Raw genomic sequence first — 21,365 nt, forward strand, 5'->3', positions numbered from 1 at the left:
CGTCTAACCACTCTGCGTCACTTCAAACGGAAAGCCGAAGATATAGTCATGCGCCCATTCAATCTTAGCCGAAAATCATATAATAGCGACTGGCTGCACCACCTGACAACCCTAGCCCAGGACCGAAAACAGTGGCGTCAAATTTCCATGGAAGTCGCCTATACCCACGATGGGTGAAGAGGCGTCAAGTACAAGTACAAGTACATGTATAAACTTTATTGTCATTGCATGTATATTCAATACAATATAATAGCAGAGTTGGAAGGGACCTTGGAGGTCTTCTAGTCTAACCCCCTGCCTAGGCAGGAAACCCTATACAGTTCAAGACAAATGGCTATCCAGCATCTTCTTAAAGACTTCCAGTGTTGGGGCATTCACAACTTCTGGAGGCAACTTCTGTTCCACTGATTCATTGTTCTGACTGTCAGGAAATTTCTCCTTAGTTCTAGGATGCTTCTCTCCTTGATTAGTTTCCACCCATTGCTTCTTTATTCTACACTCAGGTGCCTTGGAGAATAGCTTGACTCCCTCTTCTTTGTGGCAACCCCTGAGATATTGGAAGGCTGCTATCATGTCTCCCCTAGTCCTTCTTTTCATTAAACTAGAGATACCCGGTTCCTGCAACCGTTCTTCATATGTTTTAGCCTCCAGTCCCCTAATCCTCTTGGTTGCTCTTCTCTGCACTCTTTCTAGAGTCTCCACATCTTTTCTACATCGTGTTGACCAGAACTGAATGCCGTATTCCAAGTGAGGCCTTACCAAGGCCTTATAAAGTGGTACACTTCACAAGATCTTGATTCTCTCCCTCTGTTGATGTAGTCTAGAACTGTGTTGGCTTTTTTGGCAGCTGCTGCCCACGGCTGGCTCCTATTTAAATGGTTCTCCACTAGGACTCCAAGATCCCCCTCACAGTTACTACTATTGAGCAAGGTACCACCTATACTGTACCTGTGCATTTCGTTTTTCTTGCCTAAATGTAGAACCTTACTTTTTCCACCATTGAATTTCATTTTATTAGATAGTGCCCAATGTTCAAGTTTGTCAAGATTCTTCTGTATCTTAAGCCTGTCTTTTGGAGTGTTGGCTATTCCTGCCAGCTTGGTGCCATCTGCAAATTTGATGAGTTCCCCATTTATTCCCTCATCCAAATCATTGATGAAGATGTTGAAGAATCCTGGGCCCAAAACAGAGCCTTGGGGTCCCCCACTGCATACTTCCCTCCATGTAGATGCAGTTCCATTGAGGATGACACGTTGAGTGCGGTTGGTCAGCCAGTTACGAATCCCACATTCTTCTACTTTATCTAGTAGTAGGTTATGGTCTACCTTATCAAATGCCTTACTGAAGTCCAAGTAATCTATATTGATGGCATTCCTCTGGTCCACTAATTTTGCCACTTTGTCAAAGGAGGCAATAAGATTAGTCTGGCATGATCTGTTTTTGACAAACCCATGTTGGCTTTTGGCTATTACTTTGTTTACTTCTAGGTGTTCGCAGATTCGTTGCTTGATTATCTTTTCCAGAATCTTTCCTGGTATTGAGTTCAGGCTGATAGGTCTGTAGTTTCCTGGATCTGTTTTTTTCCCTTTTTTGAAGATGGGAACCACATCAGCTCTTTTCCAGTCCTCTGGTAGTTCCCTGGTGCTCCAGGATCTCTGAAAGATATAGTTCAGTGGTTCTGAGATCTTGTTTGCCAGTTCCTTCGGAACCCTGGGTGTAATCCATCCGGTCCTGGTGATTTGAACTCATCTAGGGTAGGGTTATCATTTTCTTCCCTATTTCAATTTTTGTTCCTAATCTGATTTTTGTGGCGCTGTTTTTGATAGGTTGGACTGTTTTATCCCTTTGTGTAAAGACAGATGCAAAACATGAGTTAAATAGTTCTGCTTTCTCCCTGTTGCTTGTCACTTTCTTGCCACTTTCTCCCAGCCATGGACCAATTGTTTCCTTAACTTTTTTCTTCTTTTTAACATGTTGGAAGAAGCTTTTTTTGTTATTTTTTTTACTTTTGTGGCAAGCCATTCTTCATTGTGAGCCTTAGCTTTCCTCCCTTCATCTTTACAGGCTCGGGCTATTTGCTGATATTCTGCCTTAGTTATGTCCCCCTCTTTTCACTTTTTATACTTATCCTTTTTGTCTTTCAATTTGTCAGAGTTCTTTATGCAGCCATTTCTTTTGGGAGCTGTTATTTTTCTTCTTCATTGCTATTGTGCTAGACTGAGCTTTTGTAATCTCATTTTTCAAAATTTCCCAAGCTTCTTGAGTTGTTTTCCCCTTGAGGATTCTCATCCATGGAATCCTTCCCAAGCTCTCTCTAAGTTTATTGAAATTAGCTCTCTTAAAATCCAAGACTCTAGTTTGACTTTGTTCTACTACTTGTCTTTGCATAATGTTGAATTCCAATATTGCATGGTCACTTGCCCCTCCAGGGTTCCTGTGGCTTCAACACCTTCTATCATTTCCTCTCTGTTAGTGAGAATTAAGTCCAATATGGCCGATCCCCTCGTTCCCTTCTCTACTTTTTGGGAAACAAAGTTGTCTGCTAGGATCATTAGGAACCTGTTGGGTCTTCCACTTGGTGCAGAGTTTGTTTCCCAGTTGATGTCGGGGTAGTTATAATCCCCCATTACTATTGTGGTGTGCTTCCTACACACCTTAGTTAGCTGACTAGCAAAAAGTTCATCTACTTCCTCTGCTTGGTTGGGTGGCCTGTAGTGTAGACCTATTGCAATGTCATTTCCTCCCCAACCTTTTAATATTGACCCAAATGCATTCAAGATGGTTCTCATCATTGTTGTGCTCTATTTCTGTAGAGATGTAGTTATTTCCTATATATAGTGCAACTCCACCTCCTCTTTTATTTGGTCTATTAAATAAATCTATTCACAGTATACAATGCAACAAAATTCGCATAGCTCCCAGAGACCAGACCCACACACATGACAATCCCCAAACACCCCCATCCACCCACCAAAAAAGTCCCCGCCCCTAAACCACACAACAGACCAAGTAGGGCTGTCCAGCAGCTCACTGATGGTGGCCCTTTAGTTCATTGTTGAGTGCAATGTTGAGTCCAAATGTTGTGAATATGGCACCCAGTTTTGGTTGCCATGATGTAGAAAAGATGTTGAGACTCTAGAAAGAGTGCAGAGAAGAGCAACAAGGAGGATTAGGGAACCGGAGGCTAAAACCTACGATTAACGGTTGCAGGAACTGGGTGTGTCTAGTTTAATGAAAAGAAGGACCAGGGGAGACAGGATAGGAGTCTTCCAATATCTCAGGGGTTGCCCCAAAGAAGAGGCAGTCAAGCTGTTCTCCAAGGCACCTGAGGGCAGGACAAGAAGCAATGGGTGGAAACTCATCAAGGAGAGAAGCAACTTAGAACTGAGGAGAAATTTCCTGACAGTGAGAACAATGAATCAGTGGAACAGAAATTGCCTCCAGAAGTTGTGAATGCCCCAACACTGGAAGTCTTTAAGAAGATGCTGGATAACCATTTGTCTGAAACGGTAGAGAGTTTCCTGCCTAGGCAGGGGGCTGGACTAGAAGAGGTCCCTTCCCACCCAGTTAGTCTGTCATTTCTGCTTGCACAGAGACAGCAAAAGAAGAGACTCCCTTTTTTTCCCCCTTCCACCAGAGACGATGTGGGCTCTGCATGTCATCACTTTTTCATAAGGGCATTAAAAGGAACCTCTCGTAGCGGATTGCAGCATTTAGGGAGAGTGTAGGAGACGCGCTGAATCCTGTCCAGGAAACGGAGCTGCTGGTGGGGTACCTTTGCCATCAGTGGCGTCTCTCCTTGGCCCGCCTCCTGGGGGTCACCCTGCAGCTGAGTCTTGTGCAGGGGGGCTCAGGGGTGTGGAAATGTTCTTGGTGACATAGGAGTAGTGGGCTCCCTCCCTCTCCTCCTCCTCCTCCTCCTCCTCCTCCTCCTCCTCCTCCTCCTCCTCCTCCTCTTGTTTTGTTGTTGTTGTTCATTTAATTGCTGTAAAAAGGCCTCCCCTGGGTAGCATTGACGCCTGATTGTGAGTTGTTTTGCAGTCTGCTGCTCTGTCACTTCATAAAAAATGAACACACACACACACACACACGCATACACACAAACACACATCTCCACTATGGCTACCCTCCCCCTCCCCCCCCCAAAAAGAGAGTCTAGGAAAAGAAAATATTTATTTTTGATGAGTGAAATTAATCTCTTGTCACACCGAGGCACCTAATCTAAAACGAGGCAGGGGGAAAAAAACGCTTCCTTTTTGCTGGGGTTGAAGAAAGGATGATGGGAGCCAGGCTCCCTGGGTCAAAGGGAGGCCCAGATGTGCGAGGAAAGCCTGCTGTTGGAGGGAACATTCCTGCGAGGCCACGGTGGGGGGTCAGGACACATCTGGCCCACCATGAATTGTGTCTTGCTTTAAACAATCGATGTTTGGAAAGACATAAACTAACATTTATCGGGAACATTTAGGACTGGCCCATTTGGGGAGGGGGAGAAGAGACCGGATGTTTGAAAGGATTTGGCACATCTGGGAGGGGAGTGAAACCACCCCCATCTAGCCCAGCAGCCCTGCAAGTGCTGAGTTCAAATCTCCCCTCCAACGTTTCCTCTCCTTACAAAGGGAGGGGGGTCAGATCCACCGTGCAGGGAAAGGAAACTGCAAAACTATTTTATAGAAGTGGGGAGAACGTAGTGGCGACTTTAAATCTTCTGAACGGCCAAACTGCCCACCTGACCCACACGGGGCTGTGATTCGATCCTGCCAGAAGCCAGATCATAAACACCCGGCAAAAGGGGTCCCAGTTTATTGCTTAATTCCTTCATCTGCCCTCTCGTTGGTTGCCCTACCAGGTGGGAGTTACATGTATGCTGGCTGCCTTGAATTACTGGCACAGGTAACAAAGGCGGGATAGAAATAAACAAAGAAGTAAATAGGCAGGTAAGTAAGTAATACACACACACACACACACAATTACAGGTAGTCCTTGACTTACGACCACAATTGAGCCCAAACCACCTCACAGGGTTGTTGTTGTGAGGAGAAGAGGAAGAGGAAGTAGTATTAAGTACCGTATTTTTCGGAAGATGAGACGCTCCAAAATATAAGACGCACCTAGCTTTTGGGGAGGAAAACAAGTGGGGGAAAATCTGCTTCTCCTTCCCAGCAATTTGCCTCCTTTCAGCAAACAGCAAACAGTACAGACGACAGACACTGTTTGTAGTGTTACATTTTAGGGTATACTTGTACTGATGCTGTCAAAATTGATGTGGCTTTCCGGAAGTATACATTATTCTCTGCTATATAAAAGGAGATACAATAGCAGTCGGCTTCTTCAGATCAAGCATTTATTTTAAAAAGCTTCTTCGTTTTGTTAAGCTGTCTTTAAAAAATAAGACGAAGAATTTGAAGTTCTATAGGCATTTATAATTATTGACTTAACTCCTTGCAGCAAACAGCAAACAGCCTGATTAGCACAAGGGAAAAAAATCTGCCTCCCAGCAATTTGCCTCCTTGCAGCAAACAGCAAGTTTCACTTTCAATTTCAGTCGGGGGGGGGGGGGGGGCCTCCCGATCATCAGCTGTTTCAGGCTGCAGGGATTTCCATGGCCTATTGTAGCTTCCGCAAGCCCCATTTTCCCCCTTTGCTGCAAGGAGGCAAATTGCTGGGAGGCAGGGGCCAAAGGGTGGGGGCCGGTGGGTGGGTGGGGCTACATTCAGTGTATAAGACGCACCCAAATTTTCACCTTCTTTTACGAAGGAAAAAGGTGCGCCTTATACTCCAAAAATATGGTAGACTTGAAGCCTTGAGTTACTGATGAAGTAATAAAGGCAGGAGTCTGGATGGCTGAACCCTGGTTTTAAAAAAAGGTAGAAACAATACCTTTAGTCCTTGACTTATGGCCAGAACTGAGCCCCACCTTCCTGTTGTTAAGTGAGACATTTGTTAAGTGAGTTTCTCCCCATTTTACTGCCTTTCTTGCCACGGGATGTTAAGTGAATCACTGCAGTTGATAAGTTAATAAGTGAAAAACCTGGTCGCGAATTGAAACTGGCTTCCTCATTGATTTGGCTCGTCAGAAGGTGGCAAAAAGGGGGGGGGTGTCACATGACTCCGTGTCCCAGCAGCAGTCGTAAATATGAGTCCATTGTCCAAGCGTCTGAATTTTGATCACAGGACCATAGGGAAGATGCAATGGTTGGGTGAAAAATGGCCAGAAGTCGCATGATTCAGTGCCGTTGTAACCTTGACCAGTCACTCAATGGACTGTCCTAAGTCGAGGACTACCTGTACAACAGATGAAGCAGCCAGGAAAACAGGCCCTGAGTCACCCAACTAGGAACCGGGCTCAAGCGCACACTCAGGGCCCCACCCAGGATGGTAACACAACCATCACAGTGGTGGGTTGTCAATTTTTCTACTACTGGTTTGGATGCGCTTCCGTGCGCACTCCCGTGAGGCTTCTGCACATGCACAGCAGTGTCCGGGCAGGTGGGTGGAGCCTCCCACTGCCGCTACTTCCAGTTCACCCGATCCGGGCTGAACCAGGAGCAGCCCACCTTTGGGACCTCCTAGTCTGAGTACAGAGAACCAGTTTGGCGACTCAGGCCGCCAAACCACTACTGGTTCGGCTAAACTGGTTCTAACTGGTGGGAACCCACCACTGCACCACCAGCTCTTCCATGCCCGATGGCTGACCCAGAGGAGAAGGGGGCGGAGGAAGGGCTGGGCTTCCCTCCCATTAGCGGCTTCCAAGTCCCTACACAAACGCCTGCGCTATTAAACTGATTTATTCCTCGTCTCCTGGAAGGCTCTGGATTTCCCTGAAAGGTGGGGCCGAACACTCTTAAAAAATAAAATAAATAAATAAAATAAATCCCAGATCCGTCATAAATCATAACTGAAGGATTCTGGGGAAAACAAACCCACAATGTTTTTGTAACTGAGGTCTCTCCTTTCTTTTTTAAAGCAGGGGGGAATAACAGGCAGGAAAGGCTCGATCAGGGATGGCGAAACCTTTGGGCACCGGGTGCCGGAAAGCGAGCGCTCGTCTGGGCCACAACCTGGAAGAGGGGCTGGCCAGGGGCCATGTGCCCCCCCCGAAAATGAACTTCTGGGTTCCAGTGTTATGGGTGAGATTCCATAACATGAGACTAAAGATATCTCTGTAAAGAACTGTATTCTTGGCTCCTTTTTTAATCTCAGAAACAAAGGACTGCTAGCTCAAACCATAACTCTCGAATTGGCCACTGGTGATTGCATCCTGATAAAACCTGACATGAGGAAAAAACTTAGCCAAGCCTGGGATAGACTTTACCAAGCCTGACTGACCACTTTTACCAGCAAGCCAAGCCTAATGCCATCCAGAAGACCCTGAAATGGAGAAATAAAGACCAAAAGACTCTCTTCTATTCCCCAGAAGACAGCTGTAAAGACTAAGGAGGAGGGTGGAAATTGATTGTAAAGTTTTCTTTCTTTGCTTCCTTCACAGAAATTCATTGTAAGGTTTTCTTTCTTGTCTCATTTATACTGTAAATGTATTCATGTAAGAATTGTATTTGAGAATGGCTAGCACAACAAGTTCTGAACACCTTAGATTTCTGTCTAGTGGGAGGGAAAGTTTATCCAAAATGTCTGTATTTTCTGTATTGTAGAAGCAGCTACAGAGAGAAAGAGAGAGAGGGAGGGAGGGAGGGAAAGAGAGAGAGAGAGAGAGAGAGAGAGAGAGGGAGAGAGACCCCATTCAGAATTAGATTGAAACTATCTCCTTGACTCTCCTCTACACAAAGCTTCTCCTAGGTTGATTTTTGCCCTGGCACAAAAAAACCTAAGCAGTGATATATCCCTTTTAATCCCATGGGGGAGGGTCAATTCCTCTCAGACAATTCCCCCACTTGAAGAGTAGCGGAAAGGATCATCAAAACCTGAGCCCTGACTAACTCAAAAATGATGCTGCCCAGTTGCCCAGTAAAGCAGGATATGTTGCACTGGTGGTCTTATGAGTAGGAATCCGGGCTCGTTGCGTGTAATTTTAAAAATACTAAATAGCCTAGACTGCACACTAGCTAAACTCAATTTGGCCTTGCTAAAATAAGAGTTAGGGCAGGTTCAAGAACCATCCCTTCGAAATGGGCAGCCTGTAACTTAAAGGGAAAGCATGGCTGTGAAGAATTTTGGGATTTCTGCTTGCTTGAAACCTGTCTGGAAGCTCACAGAAAGTGATATCTGATACTAATTGGCATGGAAAATTGGATACTGTAAATTTCTTTCCAGAACTTGTGCCCTGACTGCTAGGCCTTCATGGTTGAAAGCTCTCTGGGAGCCATTGAAGGGATCCTTCTGCTGTCTCTCTCAATGCCTTTCCATCAGAAAAATTAAGTCTCCCTGATCTGACCAACTTTAATCTTTTGTCAAGAACATGTGCGTTCCACTCACATGTTTTGAAAAAAAAAGGAGGGATTGTAGAAAGTTATCACCCAGCCCTCTCCCAGAAAAATGAAATATCCTAGGAAATATTGAAAAGGCAGAATATTTCTCTGGATGTGAAAAGGAAGAAACATGTTTTAAAAGACAGAATAGCTCCCTTTAGCTTCCTGCTCATCCCCACTTTGTCAATGGGCCATTAAGAAGGCCAAGCTAGTCCACTTTACATAATAAAGCGTTCTCCCCTTCAGCTCTGGGGGAATGGGATTAAGGCATGATAATATTGGCACTTTACCCAACTCCCCACATGGCATCTGAGAGCTCAACCAAACCTGGATTCGAAATGCAGCCTAGAGAGTTGCCCCTGCATGGCCCCATGGGAGTCTGACAACCAATCAGAATACAAGCTCAAGGTCAAAGGCCAGAGAGGGCATAAAACCAGGGACTTTCAGCATTTTAGCCCTTCCTTCTTTTCTTCTCCACTAACATTGAAGCAAGTGATCACCTTTTCTGTTCAGGACTCAAGCCATGTGGTCCTGTCCCCCATTAAACCATCTTTCCAAGCAGCCTCCATGTCTCCAGTGTCTTTCCCCCCACTTGGAGCCGAACCCAGAAGGACATTTATTTCATCAATATGTACTATACTACTCTACTAAAAGAAGGCAATAACTGAATTTGTAAACTACAAAACCATAATATACACCGGTATGCTGATATGGAAAGCTTTAAAAGTATATTGTACAGTTAGGTTGATTATGTTTTTAATCTGTTTTGTATTTGTTGTTTCTCGTGCTTTTTAAACTTGAAAATGTTAATAATTATTAAAAAAAAAAAAACCTGCCGAATGGTTTGGCTCCAGAGGTTCTGGGTGCTCCGTCACTGGAGATTTTAAAGAAGGGACTGGGTAGCTATTTGTCTGGAAGGGTGGAGGGTCTCCTGCTTGAGCTCCGAGCTCCCTTCCAACCCTCCAATTCTACATTCTCACTGCAAGCTCTAAAGTTTTCACAGAACGTAGAAGCGGAAGAAGCTTCTTTGATGGGAAGCGACACACCTTAAAAAAAACACCTTAAATCCGGTTGCCTTGAAAACAGAAGCGTTTTTGTTTTTAGGCTCCCCTCTTGGGCAGCTTCCTTGCTCTCTTTGACGAGGGAGATTATGGAAGGTTTGCCAATACATTTTGCCTGGGCTGAGCAGCTACGTGTGACGCTCCCCCAGCCCCCCCACAACCCCCTCCGTCCCGCCAGCCAGGAAGGTCTCTCCTTCACACACCCCGGACTCCTTCGGATGGTCCCTGTGAAGGCAGGAGGAAGGCGCCCCCCTCAGGCCCACCTGCAACCCCACGTTTTGCTCCGGACGGAAGGAGAGGGCTCTGGAGTCGAGTTTCCACAGATGCCTTTGGCCGCCTTCCAAAAATGCTTTGCAACGCAAACAGTCTGGAAGGAAAATGTTTACAGCAGCTCCGCAAGATTCTTGATCTCTTAATTGAGCGTAATCCCTGCTACTCGTCAAACGCGCGGCTTCCCCACGGGCGCTTCATTGGGCGGGGACGGAGAGGGGCTGGGGGGCTCTGCGGGCGGGCAATGCCGTTAATTAACCACAAATGGGGCGATGGGAGGGGGACGCAACTACTAAGGCGAAAGCAGAAGCACGGAAGTATGAGGTGTCACCGGCGACCCTGCTCTGCAGCCGAGGACGTGGCTTGGTATGTGCCCCCCCATCAGCCCCCCCACCTGGTGCCCCCACAGACCACAATCCCAGGCTGCAATACAGCTGGTCCTCGTTTAGCAATCACAACTAGGTGGTTAAGGGGAGCTGTCGCTAAGTGAAACTGACGATGCTGATGAACTGACTTCGGCTGCCCCAGAAGTTTGTAATTGGTGGTGAAGTTTCTTTTTCATCACCGCTGTAATTTTGCTGTTCACTAAATGAAGTCGTAAGTTGAGGACTACCTGTAAAAACTTTTTACCGACTGGCTGGCATTTTTTTTTAAAGTTATACTTTTAAATCCTGGATGCTGATATAAATATACATATACTCTGTGTGTGTGTGTGTGTGTGTGTGTGTGTGTGTGTGTGTTTGTGTGTGTGTGTACATATATACAAATATAAACAACTGCGAACTTCTGTACTACAAATTCCTTGTGTGTCTAATCACATTGTTCTGTTCCATTCTTATTTCTATTCTATTCTTATTTCTATTTTTCTCTTCTCTGTTCTCTTCTCTTTTCTCTAGTCTATTCTATTATTATTAATATTCTATATTGAAAATCCTATTCTATTCTATATTCTATATTCTATTCTATTCCATTCCAATCTTATTTCTATTTTATTCTCTTCTCTTCTCTGTTCTATTCTATTCTCTTTTCTCTATTCTATTCTCTCTATTCCATTCCATTTATATTATATTCTATTTATATTCTATTCTCCATTCTCTTCTCTTCTCCTCAACTCCATATTTCTATTCTTTTCCATTCTATAATATTCTACCCAATCTAACCTCCCCCCCCTTTAGCATTTCTTCCAGGCAGCCAAAACATTCCAGGATGCTGTGACTGTTTTCCACTCAAAGGAGGTTCCTCTAAATATATATATATATATAATTCTGGCCTGAAATCTAAGTGCAGCTCCTGAGTGCAGCTCCTTGGAAATGCATCTCATTGCTGAAGGGCTGCATTCTTGCTGAGTGGGTGAAAAGTCTTCCTTCCCACTTGACATTTCAAAGGCAAAGACCCCTCCCGGTGGGCTCTTTTAACCAAAGGCCAGAGAGCAGAGCTAAGAAGCCTCACTCAGGAGACTGAAAAGGGGGCAGGGGGGAGAGGCTTCCAAGCTGACCTTCTCCCTGAAATGATAGTTTTCTACCTGTGGGTGTGTATGTCAGGGGTGAAATTCAGCAGGTTCTGGAGAACCAGTAGCGGGAATTTTGAGTAATTTGGAGAACTGGCAAATACCACCTCTGGCCGGCCCCAGGGTGGGGATGGAAATGGAGATTTTGCAGTATCCTTCCCCTGCCACGCCCATCAAGCCACACGCCCAGAACCAGTGTAAAAAAAATTGAAATTCACCACTGGGGTATATGTGTCTGCACCAGGGGTGGGTTTCAACCGGTTCGCACGGGTCCCTGCGATCCGGTTGGTCGCTGAACCCGGAAGTAAGTAACTTCCGGGAACGGCGAAGGCCACCCGCCCCGCGCCTGCGCGCACGCGCGCACCCGCTCCTTACCCGGTTTTGACAATTCTGCGTTTCCACGCATGCGCAGGACGCATACAGCGCCTGCGCGATCCTCCAGGAGCAGCTGGAGCATCGCACAGACGCTAGTACGCACGCGCGCGCCGCATGCGTGCGCGAGGACGCCGCACATGTGCGCGAGGACGCCGCACACGTGCGCGAGGACGCCGCACATGTGTGCGAGGACGCCGCCGGCCTCGTTCCAACCGAACCGGTTGGAACGGGGCGAGAAACCCACCCCTGGTCTGCACCCACAAGCGTGCCCCCATGTGGGAGGGAGTGGAGGTCAAATTGGTTGGAAACAGCTTTATAGACATTTATAAATTGTGGGCCTGTATCACAAGTGGAGAAATTATTATTGTTGTTGCTGTCCTTATTTATCAGAATTCAAGTACAGGCAGCCCTCGCCTTACAACAGTTTATTTAGTCCTTGTTTAGCAATCACAGCTTGCTGGTTAAGGGGAGCCGTCGCTAAGTGAAACAGATGGGGCTTATGATCTGACGACAGCTGCCCTTCGCTTCACAGACCGGGGAAGTTGTCACAGCACTGAAAGAAGTGTCTTCTGTCCCTTTTTCACACTTTGCAGCATCCTCAGGGTCACGTGGAACTTAGCAAGTGACTCGTAGTTATGATGGTCGCAGCATCACGGAGCTACCTTTTGACAATAAAGTCAGTGGGGAAGCCGGATTCACTTAACAACTGTGTTACTAACTTAACAATTAAAGTGAATCACTTAACAACCCTGGCAAGAAAGGTCATAAAATGGGGCAAAGCTCACTTAACAACTGTCTCACTTAGCAAGAAGAATTTTGGGCCCAATTGTGGTCATAGGTCGAGGAATGTACCTCGACTAATTGATGAGAAATTGGTTCCAAACAGATTTGCAGAAGTTTACCAAATGTGTGCCTGTTTTGCATGGGAGGAAATTATTATTGCTGTAATATATTTATCCCTCTTCAACTAGGAGGGACAATCAGTCTGTATGTGATTTTGTCTTCTTTTTTTAATGCACTTTTTTCTTAATGTTTTCCTTAGCTTATTTTTGTTTCTGTAAGATTTTTTTTTGGAGTTTGCATTTAAATTTTCGGGATAAAATTTTTAAAAAATTGAGAAACGTGAAAGAAGCAGCAGCTTTCTTTCTGCAGTTTGCAAAAGGAATATTTTTTTTCCCCTGCTGTGGATGTGAGCCAATTGGTCTCATACCCTCCTTCCTAAGCAGAGGAGCAGAGGAGCAGGGACAGAGGGCGGACCAAGCCCAGCTGTGGAGGGAGGCGAAATCCTTCTCGCCCTTCCTGTTGGGGTCTGCTGGCGGCCTGCAGAGCTGGCAGAAGATTCGGACAGTGAGGAGGTTGGGGAGGAACCTGGGCCAGTCCTGGAGTCTGGGGAAGGCTCTGATGAGGCTCTGTGTCGGAGGCAGAGAGGGGGCCAGGACCGTCTGACAGTTATCAGCTGCCTTCAGAGTCAGACATCAGTGAGGCAGAGGAACAGCTGGAGCCTGTTCCCAGTGTGCGCATGCACAGAGCTGCCAGAAGGCAAGAACAATTAAAACAAAAAGGGGTGACTTGGGAGTAAGGCTTGCAGGTGATTGGCCCCTCCCATAAGACATAAAGGAGGAGCAAAGGGATGGGAGCCTTTGCAGGAAGCAACTTTGTTCCTTCTGGTCGGTTGAAGCTCTGAGAAGCTCCGTTTGACTCTGTGCTCCCTTTGGCCTTGCAAATCTAATTGGCAATCAGGTCTCTGGCAGCGGTTCAAGGGAGAGGAAGGCGGGTCCTTATCAGCCTTATACTGAAAGACTGTGGCAGACTTCCGTAGGACTCTTCACAGACTGTTTGGGACTCATTACGGGCTGTGAATGAACGTAATTCGCAGCCGTCTAAATAAAAAGAGGGTTTTTAGTTGGGACTTAAGCGTGTGGTTTTTACGGTCTCAGGAATCCTCGGTCAGAACAACTGCATCTTCAACAGGAGCATATTCCGAAAGGCCCCAACTGCGGATCGTAAATTCAGGGCAGCAAGGGGTCTCCTAGATCAGATTTTCATAATCTCTGGTGGCCCCATTGACCCCGGGGAGAATCTGCTGAAGCCTCCTTCTCATTAAAAAACATCTTTCCACGCACAAAATAAAATATGTAGACATAGGCGGCCTTACGAAGGAAACCGGGGATGCTCAAACGCAGCCGATAACCCATGTTTAATATAGTAATATATGTGTCTCTTTATTAATCCAGTAAATCAGGGGCAAGGCAATAAATACGTTTAGAATGTAGGCGGGTTGAAATTAAAAAAAAAATTTGGAGTCTAGAGGAAATAAATTGCTTCGCTGGGTTACATTCCTCATTGAATGGAAGGATAAATTTCCGTTAGAGGTTAAAGAAAACAAAGCAATGGGCATTAAGTGAATCCAGATTCCCCATTGGCTTTGCTCGTCCGAAGGTCGCAAAAGGGGATCACGTCACCCCGGCAACTGTCATAAATATGAACCAGTTGCCAAGGGTCTGAATGTTGATCATGTGACCATGGGGATGCTGCATTGGTCGTAAGTGTGAAAAACGGTCACAAGTCACGTCTTTCAGGGCCGTTGTCACTTTGAACAGTCACTCAGTGAGCTGTTCTAAGTCAAGGACCATCTGCAGTTGGTTGCTAAGCTACGGAGGGGCAGGACTAGCATCCCCAATCTGTCTACCTGGGCAGGTGGGCGCAAGGAGGTTTATTCCTTTCCAAGGATGCTGCTTACCTCCCGCCTCCCTCGTCTCTCCGGGGAGCAAATCTAATTATTATTTAAAGGTGAGTTAATTCAGCCAAGGCCTGGATCAATAACGGAGAATCACTCTTTTAAAAATGGAGACATCCACCCGCCTGGTAGAAGGCAGGGTGACGTCGGGGTGGAGGGGCACCCAATTACAGGGACCGGATCCTGATCCGAGCGTGGAAGGTGGAGAACAAAGAACGCGGGAAGAAATGAGGACTGGTCCATCACCTGCTTTTCACTTTTGCTCAAGGAGGCTGAGAGGCACCAGATGAGCTTCTGCCTGGGGATTATGGAGGTTGACAGTATTCCAGGTGTGGCCTTCCCAAGGCCTTAGCAATATAGCAATAGCAGTTAGACTTATATGCCGTTTCATAGGGCTTTCAGCCCTCTCTAAGTGGTTTACAGAGTCAGCATATCGCCCCCAACAACAATCCGGGTCCTCATTTTACCCACCTCGGAAGGATGGAAGGCTGAGTCAACCTTTGAGCCCGTGAGATTAGAACCGCTGAACTGCAGATAGCAGTCAGTTGAAGTGGCCTGCAGTACTGCACCCTAACCACTACGCCACTTCGGCTATAGATAGATAGATAGATAGATAGATAGATAGATAGATAGATAGATAGATAGATAGATAGATAGATAGATAGATGGATGATAGATAGATAGATAGATAGATAGATAGATAGATGATAGATAGATAGATAGATAGATGATAGATAGATAGATAGATAGATAGATAGATAGATAGGTAGGTAGGTAGGTAGGTAGATAGATGGATGATAGATAGATAGATAGATAGATAGATAGATAGATGATAGATAGATAGATAGATAGATGATAGATAGATAGATAGATAGATAGATAGATAGATAGATAGATAGATATAGCAGTTAGACTTATATACCGCTTCATAGGGCTTTCAGCCCTCTCTAAGCGGTTTACAGAGTCAGCATATCGCCCCCAACAACAATCTGGGTCCTCATTTTACCCACCTCGGAAGGATGGAAGGCTGAGTCAACCTTGAGCCAGTGAGATTAGAACCGCTGAACTGCAGATAGCAGTCAGTTGAAGTGGCCTGCAGTACTGCACCCTAACCACTACGCCACTTCGGCTATAGATAGATAGATAGATAGATAGATAGATAGATAGATAGATAGATAGATAGATAGATAGATAGATAGATAGATGGATGATAGATAGATAGATAGATAGATAGATAGATAGATAGGTAGGTAGGTAGGTAGGTAGGTAGGTAGGTAGGTAGGTAGATGATAGATAGATAGATAGAGATAGATAGATAGATGATAGATAGATAGATAGATAGATAGATAGATAGATAGATAGATGATAGATAGATAGATAGATAGATAGATAGATAGATAGATAGATAGATAGATAGATAGATAGAAATAGCAGTTAGACTTATATACCGCTTCATAGGGCTTTCAGCCCTCTCTAAGTGGTTTACAGAGTCAGCATATCACCCCCAACAACAATCCGGGTCCTCATTTCACCCACCTCAGAAGGATGGAAGGCTGAGTCAACCTTGAGCCAGTGAGATTAGAACCGCTGAACTGCAGATAGCAGTCAGTTGAAGTGGCCTGCAGTACTGCACCCTAACCACTACGCCACTTCGGCTATAGATAGATAGATAGATAGATAGATAGATAGATAGATAGATAGATAGATAGATAGATAGATAGATGATAGATAGATAGATAGATAGATAGATAGATAGATAGATAGATAGATAGATGATAGATAGATGATAGATAGATGATAGATAGATAGATAGATAGATAGATAGATAGATAGATAGATGATAGATGATAGATAGATAGATAGATAGATAGATAGATAGATAGATGATAGATAGATAGAGATAGATAGAGATAGATAGATAGATAGATAGATAGATAGATAGATAGATAGATAGATAGATAGATAGCAATAGCAGTTAGACTTATATACCGCTTCATAGGGCTTTCGGCCCTCTCTAAGCGGTTTACAGAGTCAGCATATCGCCCCCAACAACAATCCGGGTCCTCATTTCACCCACCTCGGAAGGATGGACGGCTGAGTCAACCTTGAGCCGGTGAGATTTGAACCGCCGAACTGCAGATAACAGTCAGTTGAAGTGGCCTGCAGTTCTGCACCCTAACCACTGCGCCACCTCGGCTCTTATAAAGTGGTATCAACACTTGACATGATCTTGATTCTCTCCCTCTGTTGATGCAGCCTAGAACTGTGTTGGCTTTTTTGGCAGCTGCTGCACACGGCTGGCTCCTACTTAAATGGTTGTCCACCAGGACTCTAAGATCCCTCTCACAGTTACTACTAATGAGCAAGGTACCACCTATACTGTACCTGTGCATTTCGTTTTTCTTGGGTTTGGCTAGTCTAGTGAACAGAAGAACTGGGGTGGGGGGGGGGGACACATGATAGCAATCTTCTGATATTTGAGGGTCTGCCACAAAGAAGAGGGGCTCAACGTCAAGGAGAGAAGCAACCTAGAACTAAGAATTAATTTCCCGACAGTGAGAACAATGAGTCAGTGGAACAACTTTCCCCCAGAAGTTGTGGTTGCTCCAACCCTGGAGGCTTTTAAGAAGAAATTGGACAGACTCTTGCCTGAAGTGGTAGAGAGTTTCCTGCCTCAGCAGGGGGTTGGACTAGAAGACCTCCAGGGTCCCTTCCAACTCCGTTCTTCTGTATTCAGTTGGCAGGCAATGATCTGAGGGCATTTTAAAGCCAGGATTGTTTTGCACCAGAAAGTATCATCTGAAGCTGCACAAGTCCTTCCAGGGAGTCCTCGTCTTACAAAAGTTGATTTAGTGACCATTTGAAGTTACAACGGTATTGAAAAAAGCTAATTCCGAGCATTTTTCACACTCACGACCGTTGGAAGCTTCTCCGTGGTCACGTGATCAGAATTTGGACGCTTGGTAACTGACTCATATTTATGACGGTTGCAGGGTCACGTGATCAGTATTTGCAACCTCCTGACAATGGGGAAGCTAGACTCACTCAACAACCGTGCCTCTAAAAAAAATGCAACGATTCACTTAAGAACCGTGGCAAGACCGGACGTAAATAGAGGCAAAGCTCAATAATGGTCTCACTTAGCCACGAAGATTTGGGGCCCAATTGTGGTCATGGTCTTCCCATCCAAGGAAACTGATCTTTGCAAGGCCCCCCCTCCCCCCCGGTGCATTTCTACAGGGCCCCCATCCGCACATTGTTTTAATCTGCTTGTCCCTATTAATCTCTTGTTCATTATTACTTATTGTTATTGCTGTTTTATTAATTTTTACGATCCATGGCTGGCTCCTGCTGCCTCTTTGGACAGACCGAGGGAGGGAGGGAGGGAGGCCCCGTTCCAGCTGCTCCTTTGTGATTCCTGGGGCCAAGGCTGATTGTTAAGAGTTACGACAAAGCCGGATGACACATTAAATGAAAAGCGGTTAAAAACTGCGATAATAGAGCAGCCCTTCAATAAATAGCTGGGGACAGTTATTTACACCAATCCAGGCAGCCTGGCTAATTTGTTATCTTCAGCTGGGGGGGGGGGGCTGCACCCATAAATAACAATAAACCCCCAAGGAGCATAATTTCCTCTCCTTACTTTTCTGCAACAGACGCCTGGAAAGATGTTTCCTCGGTGGAAAGCATCTGTCTCTCACACACGCACACACACACACACACACACACACACACGCACGGACGGACGGAGCAGTCTGGTGGAGTGGCCATGCCGAAGACCCCACTTGCCCCACTGAGGGGCTCAGTGATTTTTCCTCCCTATTTAAGGAACCTCCAGGCCAGGGGTCCCCAAACTTGGGAACTATAAGACTTGTGGACTTCAACTCCCAGAATTCCCCAGCCAGCCATGGTGGTTGGGGAATTCTGGGAGTTGAAGTCCACAAGTCTTGAAGTTCCCAAGTTTGGACAAACCTGCTCTAGAAGTTTAGACCTCATTTCCAACCTATGCAGATTAACAGAGTTGGAAGGGGCCTTGGAGGTCATCTAGTCCAACCCCTTGCCTAAGCAGGAGGCCCTACAGCATTTCTGAGAGATGGAAGTCCAGTCTCTTGTTTGTTTTTCAAACATGTACAGGATAAACAAGGTATAAACATAAACACGAACAAAAGAAGTAAAAACAGACACATGGGGACAGTAGGACAGGGACCGTGGGCACACTGGTGCGCTTATGCACGCCCCCTTTACGCACCTCTTCAGAGTAGGGTGAGGTCCATGGTAGACTGTTAAGGCTGAAGCTGAGAGGGTTTGTTTGCTTGTTAAAAACCTTGAGGGGGGATTTTAGGGTAGTTTTAAAGTTTTTCCAGCTGTGAAAGTTTCAAAAAGTTTTGATTCCCATTTCAAAGTCTTTTGCCAGCCGGCGAAGGTCATGGTCTTGCAGTCTCCTTTTTAAAAAAAATACCTTTTATATTAGTTTATCGAAGTAAAAAATACAAAGATAAATTAATATTAATGAATAATAAGCTATAGAGATGGCTAGTTAGTATGCACTCCTGTCTAAAAGGAAAAAGTTTGAGTTTATAATGTTGTTACCTTCGGTGCTAAAGAGAGTTGGAAGCCTTTGCCTTTTTCTTTCTATTTCCTTCTTTCTATTTTCTCTTTTTTTTCCTCCCCTCAAAATTTTCTATTGGTTTTTAAAACTTCTCTTTGCATTTTACACTTTGATAAACTAATAAAAATGGTATTTTTTTAAAAAGGTCTTGTGGCCTCCTGACCAGAGAGAGGCTTTGCTGAAAATTGTGGTGATGTCCTCTTGTTGTTGGGACCTTCTGGCCAGAACCCAGGACTGACTACAGAAAGTCCTCAACTTTCGACCCCAATTGTTTTGGGGAACTTCTCCCCAGAACCCAACAATAGGTACACATAGTCCTCGAGTTATGTTCACAATTTGGTACCAGAGCGTCCTTTGACAAAATGGTCTTTAAGTGAATCGTGCCTGATTTTACCACCTTTTGTGCTGCAGTCTTTTAAGTGAATCACTGTGGTTGTTAAGTGAATCCAGCTACTCCTTTACTTGACAAAAGCCCCCTGGGAAAAGCCTTAAAAAGCCATCTTAAAATTTGATCCCATGCTCTTCTGCTCCTAAGTGTGAGGACTGGTCACGAGTCCCTTGTTTCAGCACCGCCATAGCTCTGAAGAGTTGTTAAATGAGTGGTCATGTGTTGAGGACTATCATGTGGAAAATGGACCCCCCTGGACTGTCCTTAAGGGGCAACCGGCTGTCATGCCTGCAAACCATATTTTCTTTTGGACTTCGGGGTGCCACACTTTCTACTCTGCATTTTCTACTGTGGGAAAATGGGAGTTGGGTGACATGTAGCCATAATAACATTCTTCTTAGAAAGTCAAGGTCATCCTTGGTCTCTATACCTGGCCGGAACTGGATGGGTGGAAGCTGCCAGCGTGGCAGTGGGAGATTGGACCATGGGATGGGCTTGTGGGTGTGGGGGGGGGAAGATCTTGAACTTTCAACTGGAAAAACCGGGAAGCTTTCAGATTCGGGGTTTTCCCAGATGGGCCAACATGGCTCTCTTCATCAATTGGAACTTTTGAGGAATCCTTTGCCTCGGACTCTACTTTTGGGTGCTATTTGGGACCCTGATATCAGCAGACTGTAAGAGATTTGGGTACCCTGCTCGGTGAGCATTTTTTTTCCAGTCCTGCTTCCTTCCATCCTTCCTTCCTTCTCTTTTTCTCCCTCCCTCTCTTTACTTGAGCTAAAAATAAAGCTTAAAATCCCTTCATTTGCTGCAGAGCCCTTTGGATCCAGAAGAACCAACTGGCACCTCCTCATTTCTGCCCCAAGAGTTGGCAGAATGGCTGTGCCCACGGTCCCACCCCCCCTTGAGGCTGAAGTGGCCAAACACCCCAAAGACTGAGAAGCAGGGTGCCTCTTTTTGGGGTGCTGTGAGAGAGGAGGAAGAGGAGGAGGAGACCCTGACCACTCACCTTGCTGGCTGTGCTTCTGACCGTAGACTACCACCATGGCGGCGAACACCACACAGCAGGCTGTGGGCACAGGGGGAGCCATCTGGGGAGACAAAGAGACACGGAAGCCGGGGGTCAGTGGAGCAGGAGCCTAGTGGGCACAGCAGAGGGGAGAAGGGCAGGAGGAGGAAAGAGGGGCACCACGGCCATCCCCAGGGGGGTGGGGATGTGGACCATGGAGCGAGAGGGAAGGGCTAGGCGAAGGAGGATGGGCCTTTCCCCTCTTCATAGGAGGATTCCAGTCCTTGTGAAAAATGCAGAAGCAGGGGACCCCCCCTCCCCCGGTGGGCGGATAGGAAAGATGCTGCAACTTCCTTCCTTCCTTCCTTCCTTCCTTCCTCTTTCTTTCTTTCTTTTTTCTTTCTTTCTTTCTCCTTTTTCTTTCTTTCTTTCTTTCTTTCTTTCTTTCTTTCTTTCTTTCTCTTTTTCTTTCTTTCTTTCTCCCTTTTCTTTCTTACTTTCTTTCTCCTCTTTCTTTCTTTTCTTTCTCCTTTTTCTTTTTTTCTTTCTTTCTCTTTCTTTCTTTCTTTCTTTTTTTCTTTCTCCTCTTTCTTTCTTTTCTTTCTCCTTTTTCTTTTTCCTTTTTCTTTCTTTCTCCTCTTTCTTTCTTTCCTCCCTTCCCTTCTTCCTTTTCCTTCCTTCTGTTCTTCCTTTCTTTCCCTTCCTTCCTTCCCTCCTTCCCTCCCTCCCTCCTTTCTCCCCTCCCTCCTCCCTGTGGTGCCTTGGGGCAGCTAATAAGAATTTAAAACCAGAAAGCTGCTCTAATTAAAAAAGGGATTGCAATCAGCATCAATCAATGCGCCCGTGTCAGGGGTCCAGAGAGGCCATTCATCTGGAATCCATAAGGAACAACAACCAACAGGAGGAACCAACTGGAGGACCCTCTAACCACCCAGCCCAAGGGCCTGAGGGGCAACCGGGTTTTGGTCCTTCTGGGAGTCCAAATG

General features: G+C 45.7%; 1 protein-coding gene across 2 annotated transcripts in view; it reads right to left on the reverse strand.

The window, feature by feature from the left end:
- Positions 1-21,365, reverse strand: part of CNTFR (ciliary neurotrophic factor receptor) — a 323,080-nt gene that overhangs the window by 118,159 nt on the left and 183,556 nt on the right. For both annotated transcript variants that reach the window (XM_032212452.1, XM_032212454.1), the window contains exon 3: positions 20,380-20,461. In XM_032212452.1, the coding sequence (XP_032068343.1) occupies positions 20,380-20,461 (82 nt within the window). The remainder of the gene's footprint in view (positions 1-20,379; positions 20,462-21,365) is intronic.

This window comes from Thamnophis elegans, chromosome 3 (assembly GCF_009769535.1).
Source record: "Thamnophis elegans isolate rThaEle1 chromosome 3, rThaEle1.pri, whole genome shotgun sequence".
Taxonomy (NCBI): domain Eukaryota; kingdom Metazoa; phylum Chordata; class Lepidosauria; order Squamata; family Colubridae; genus Thamnophis; species Thamnophis elegans.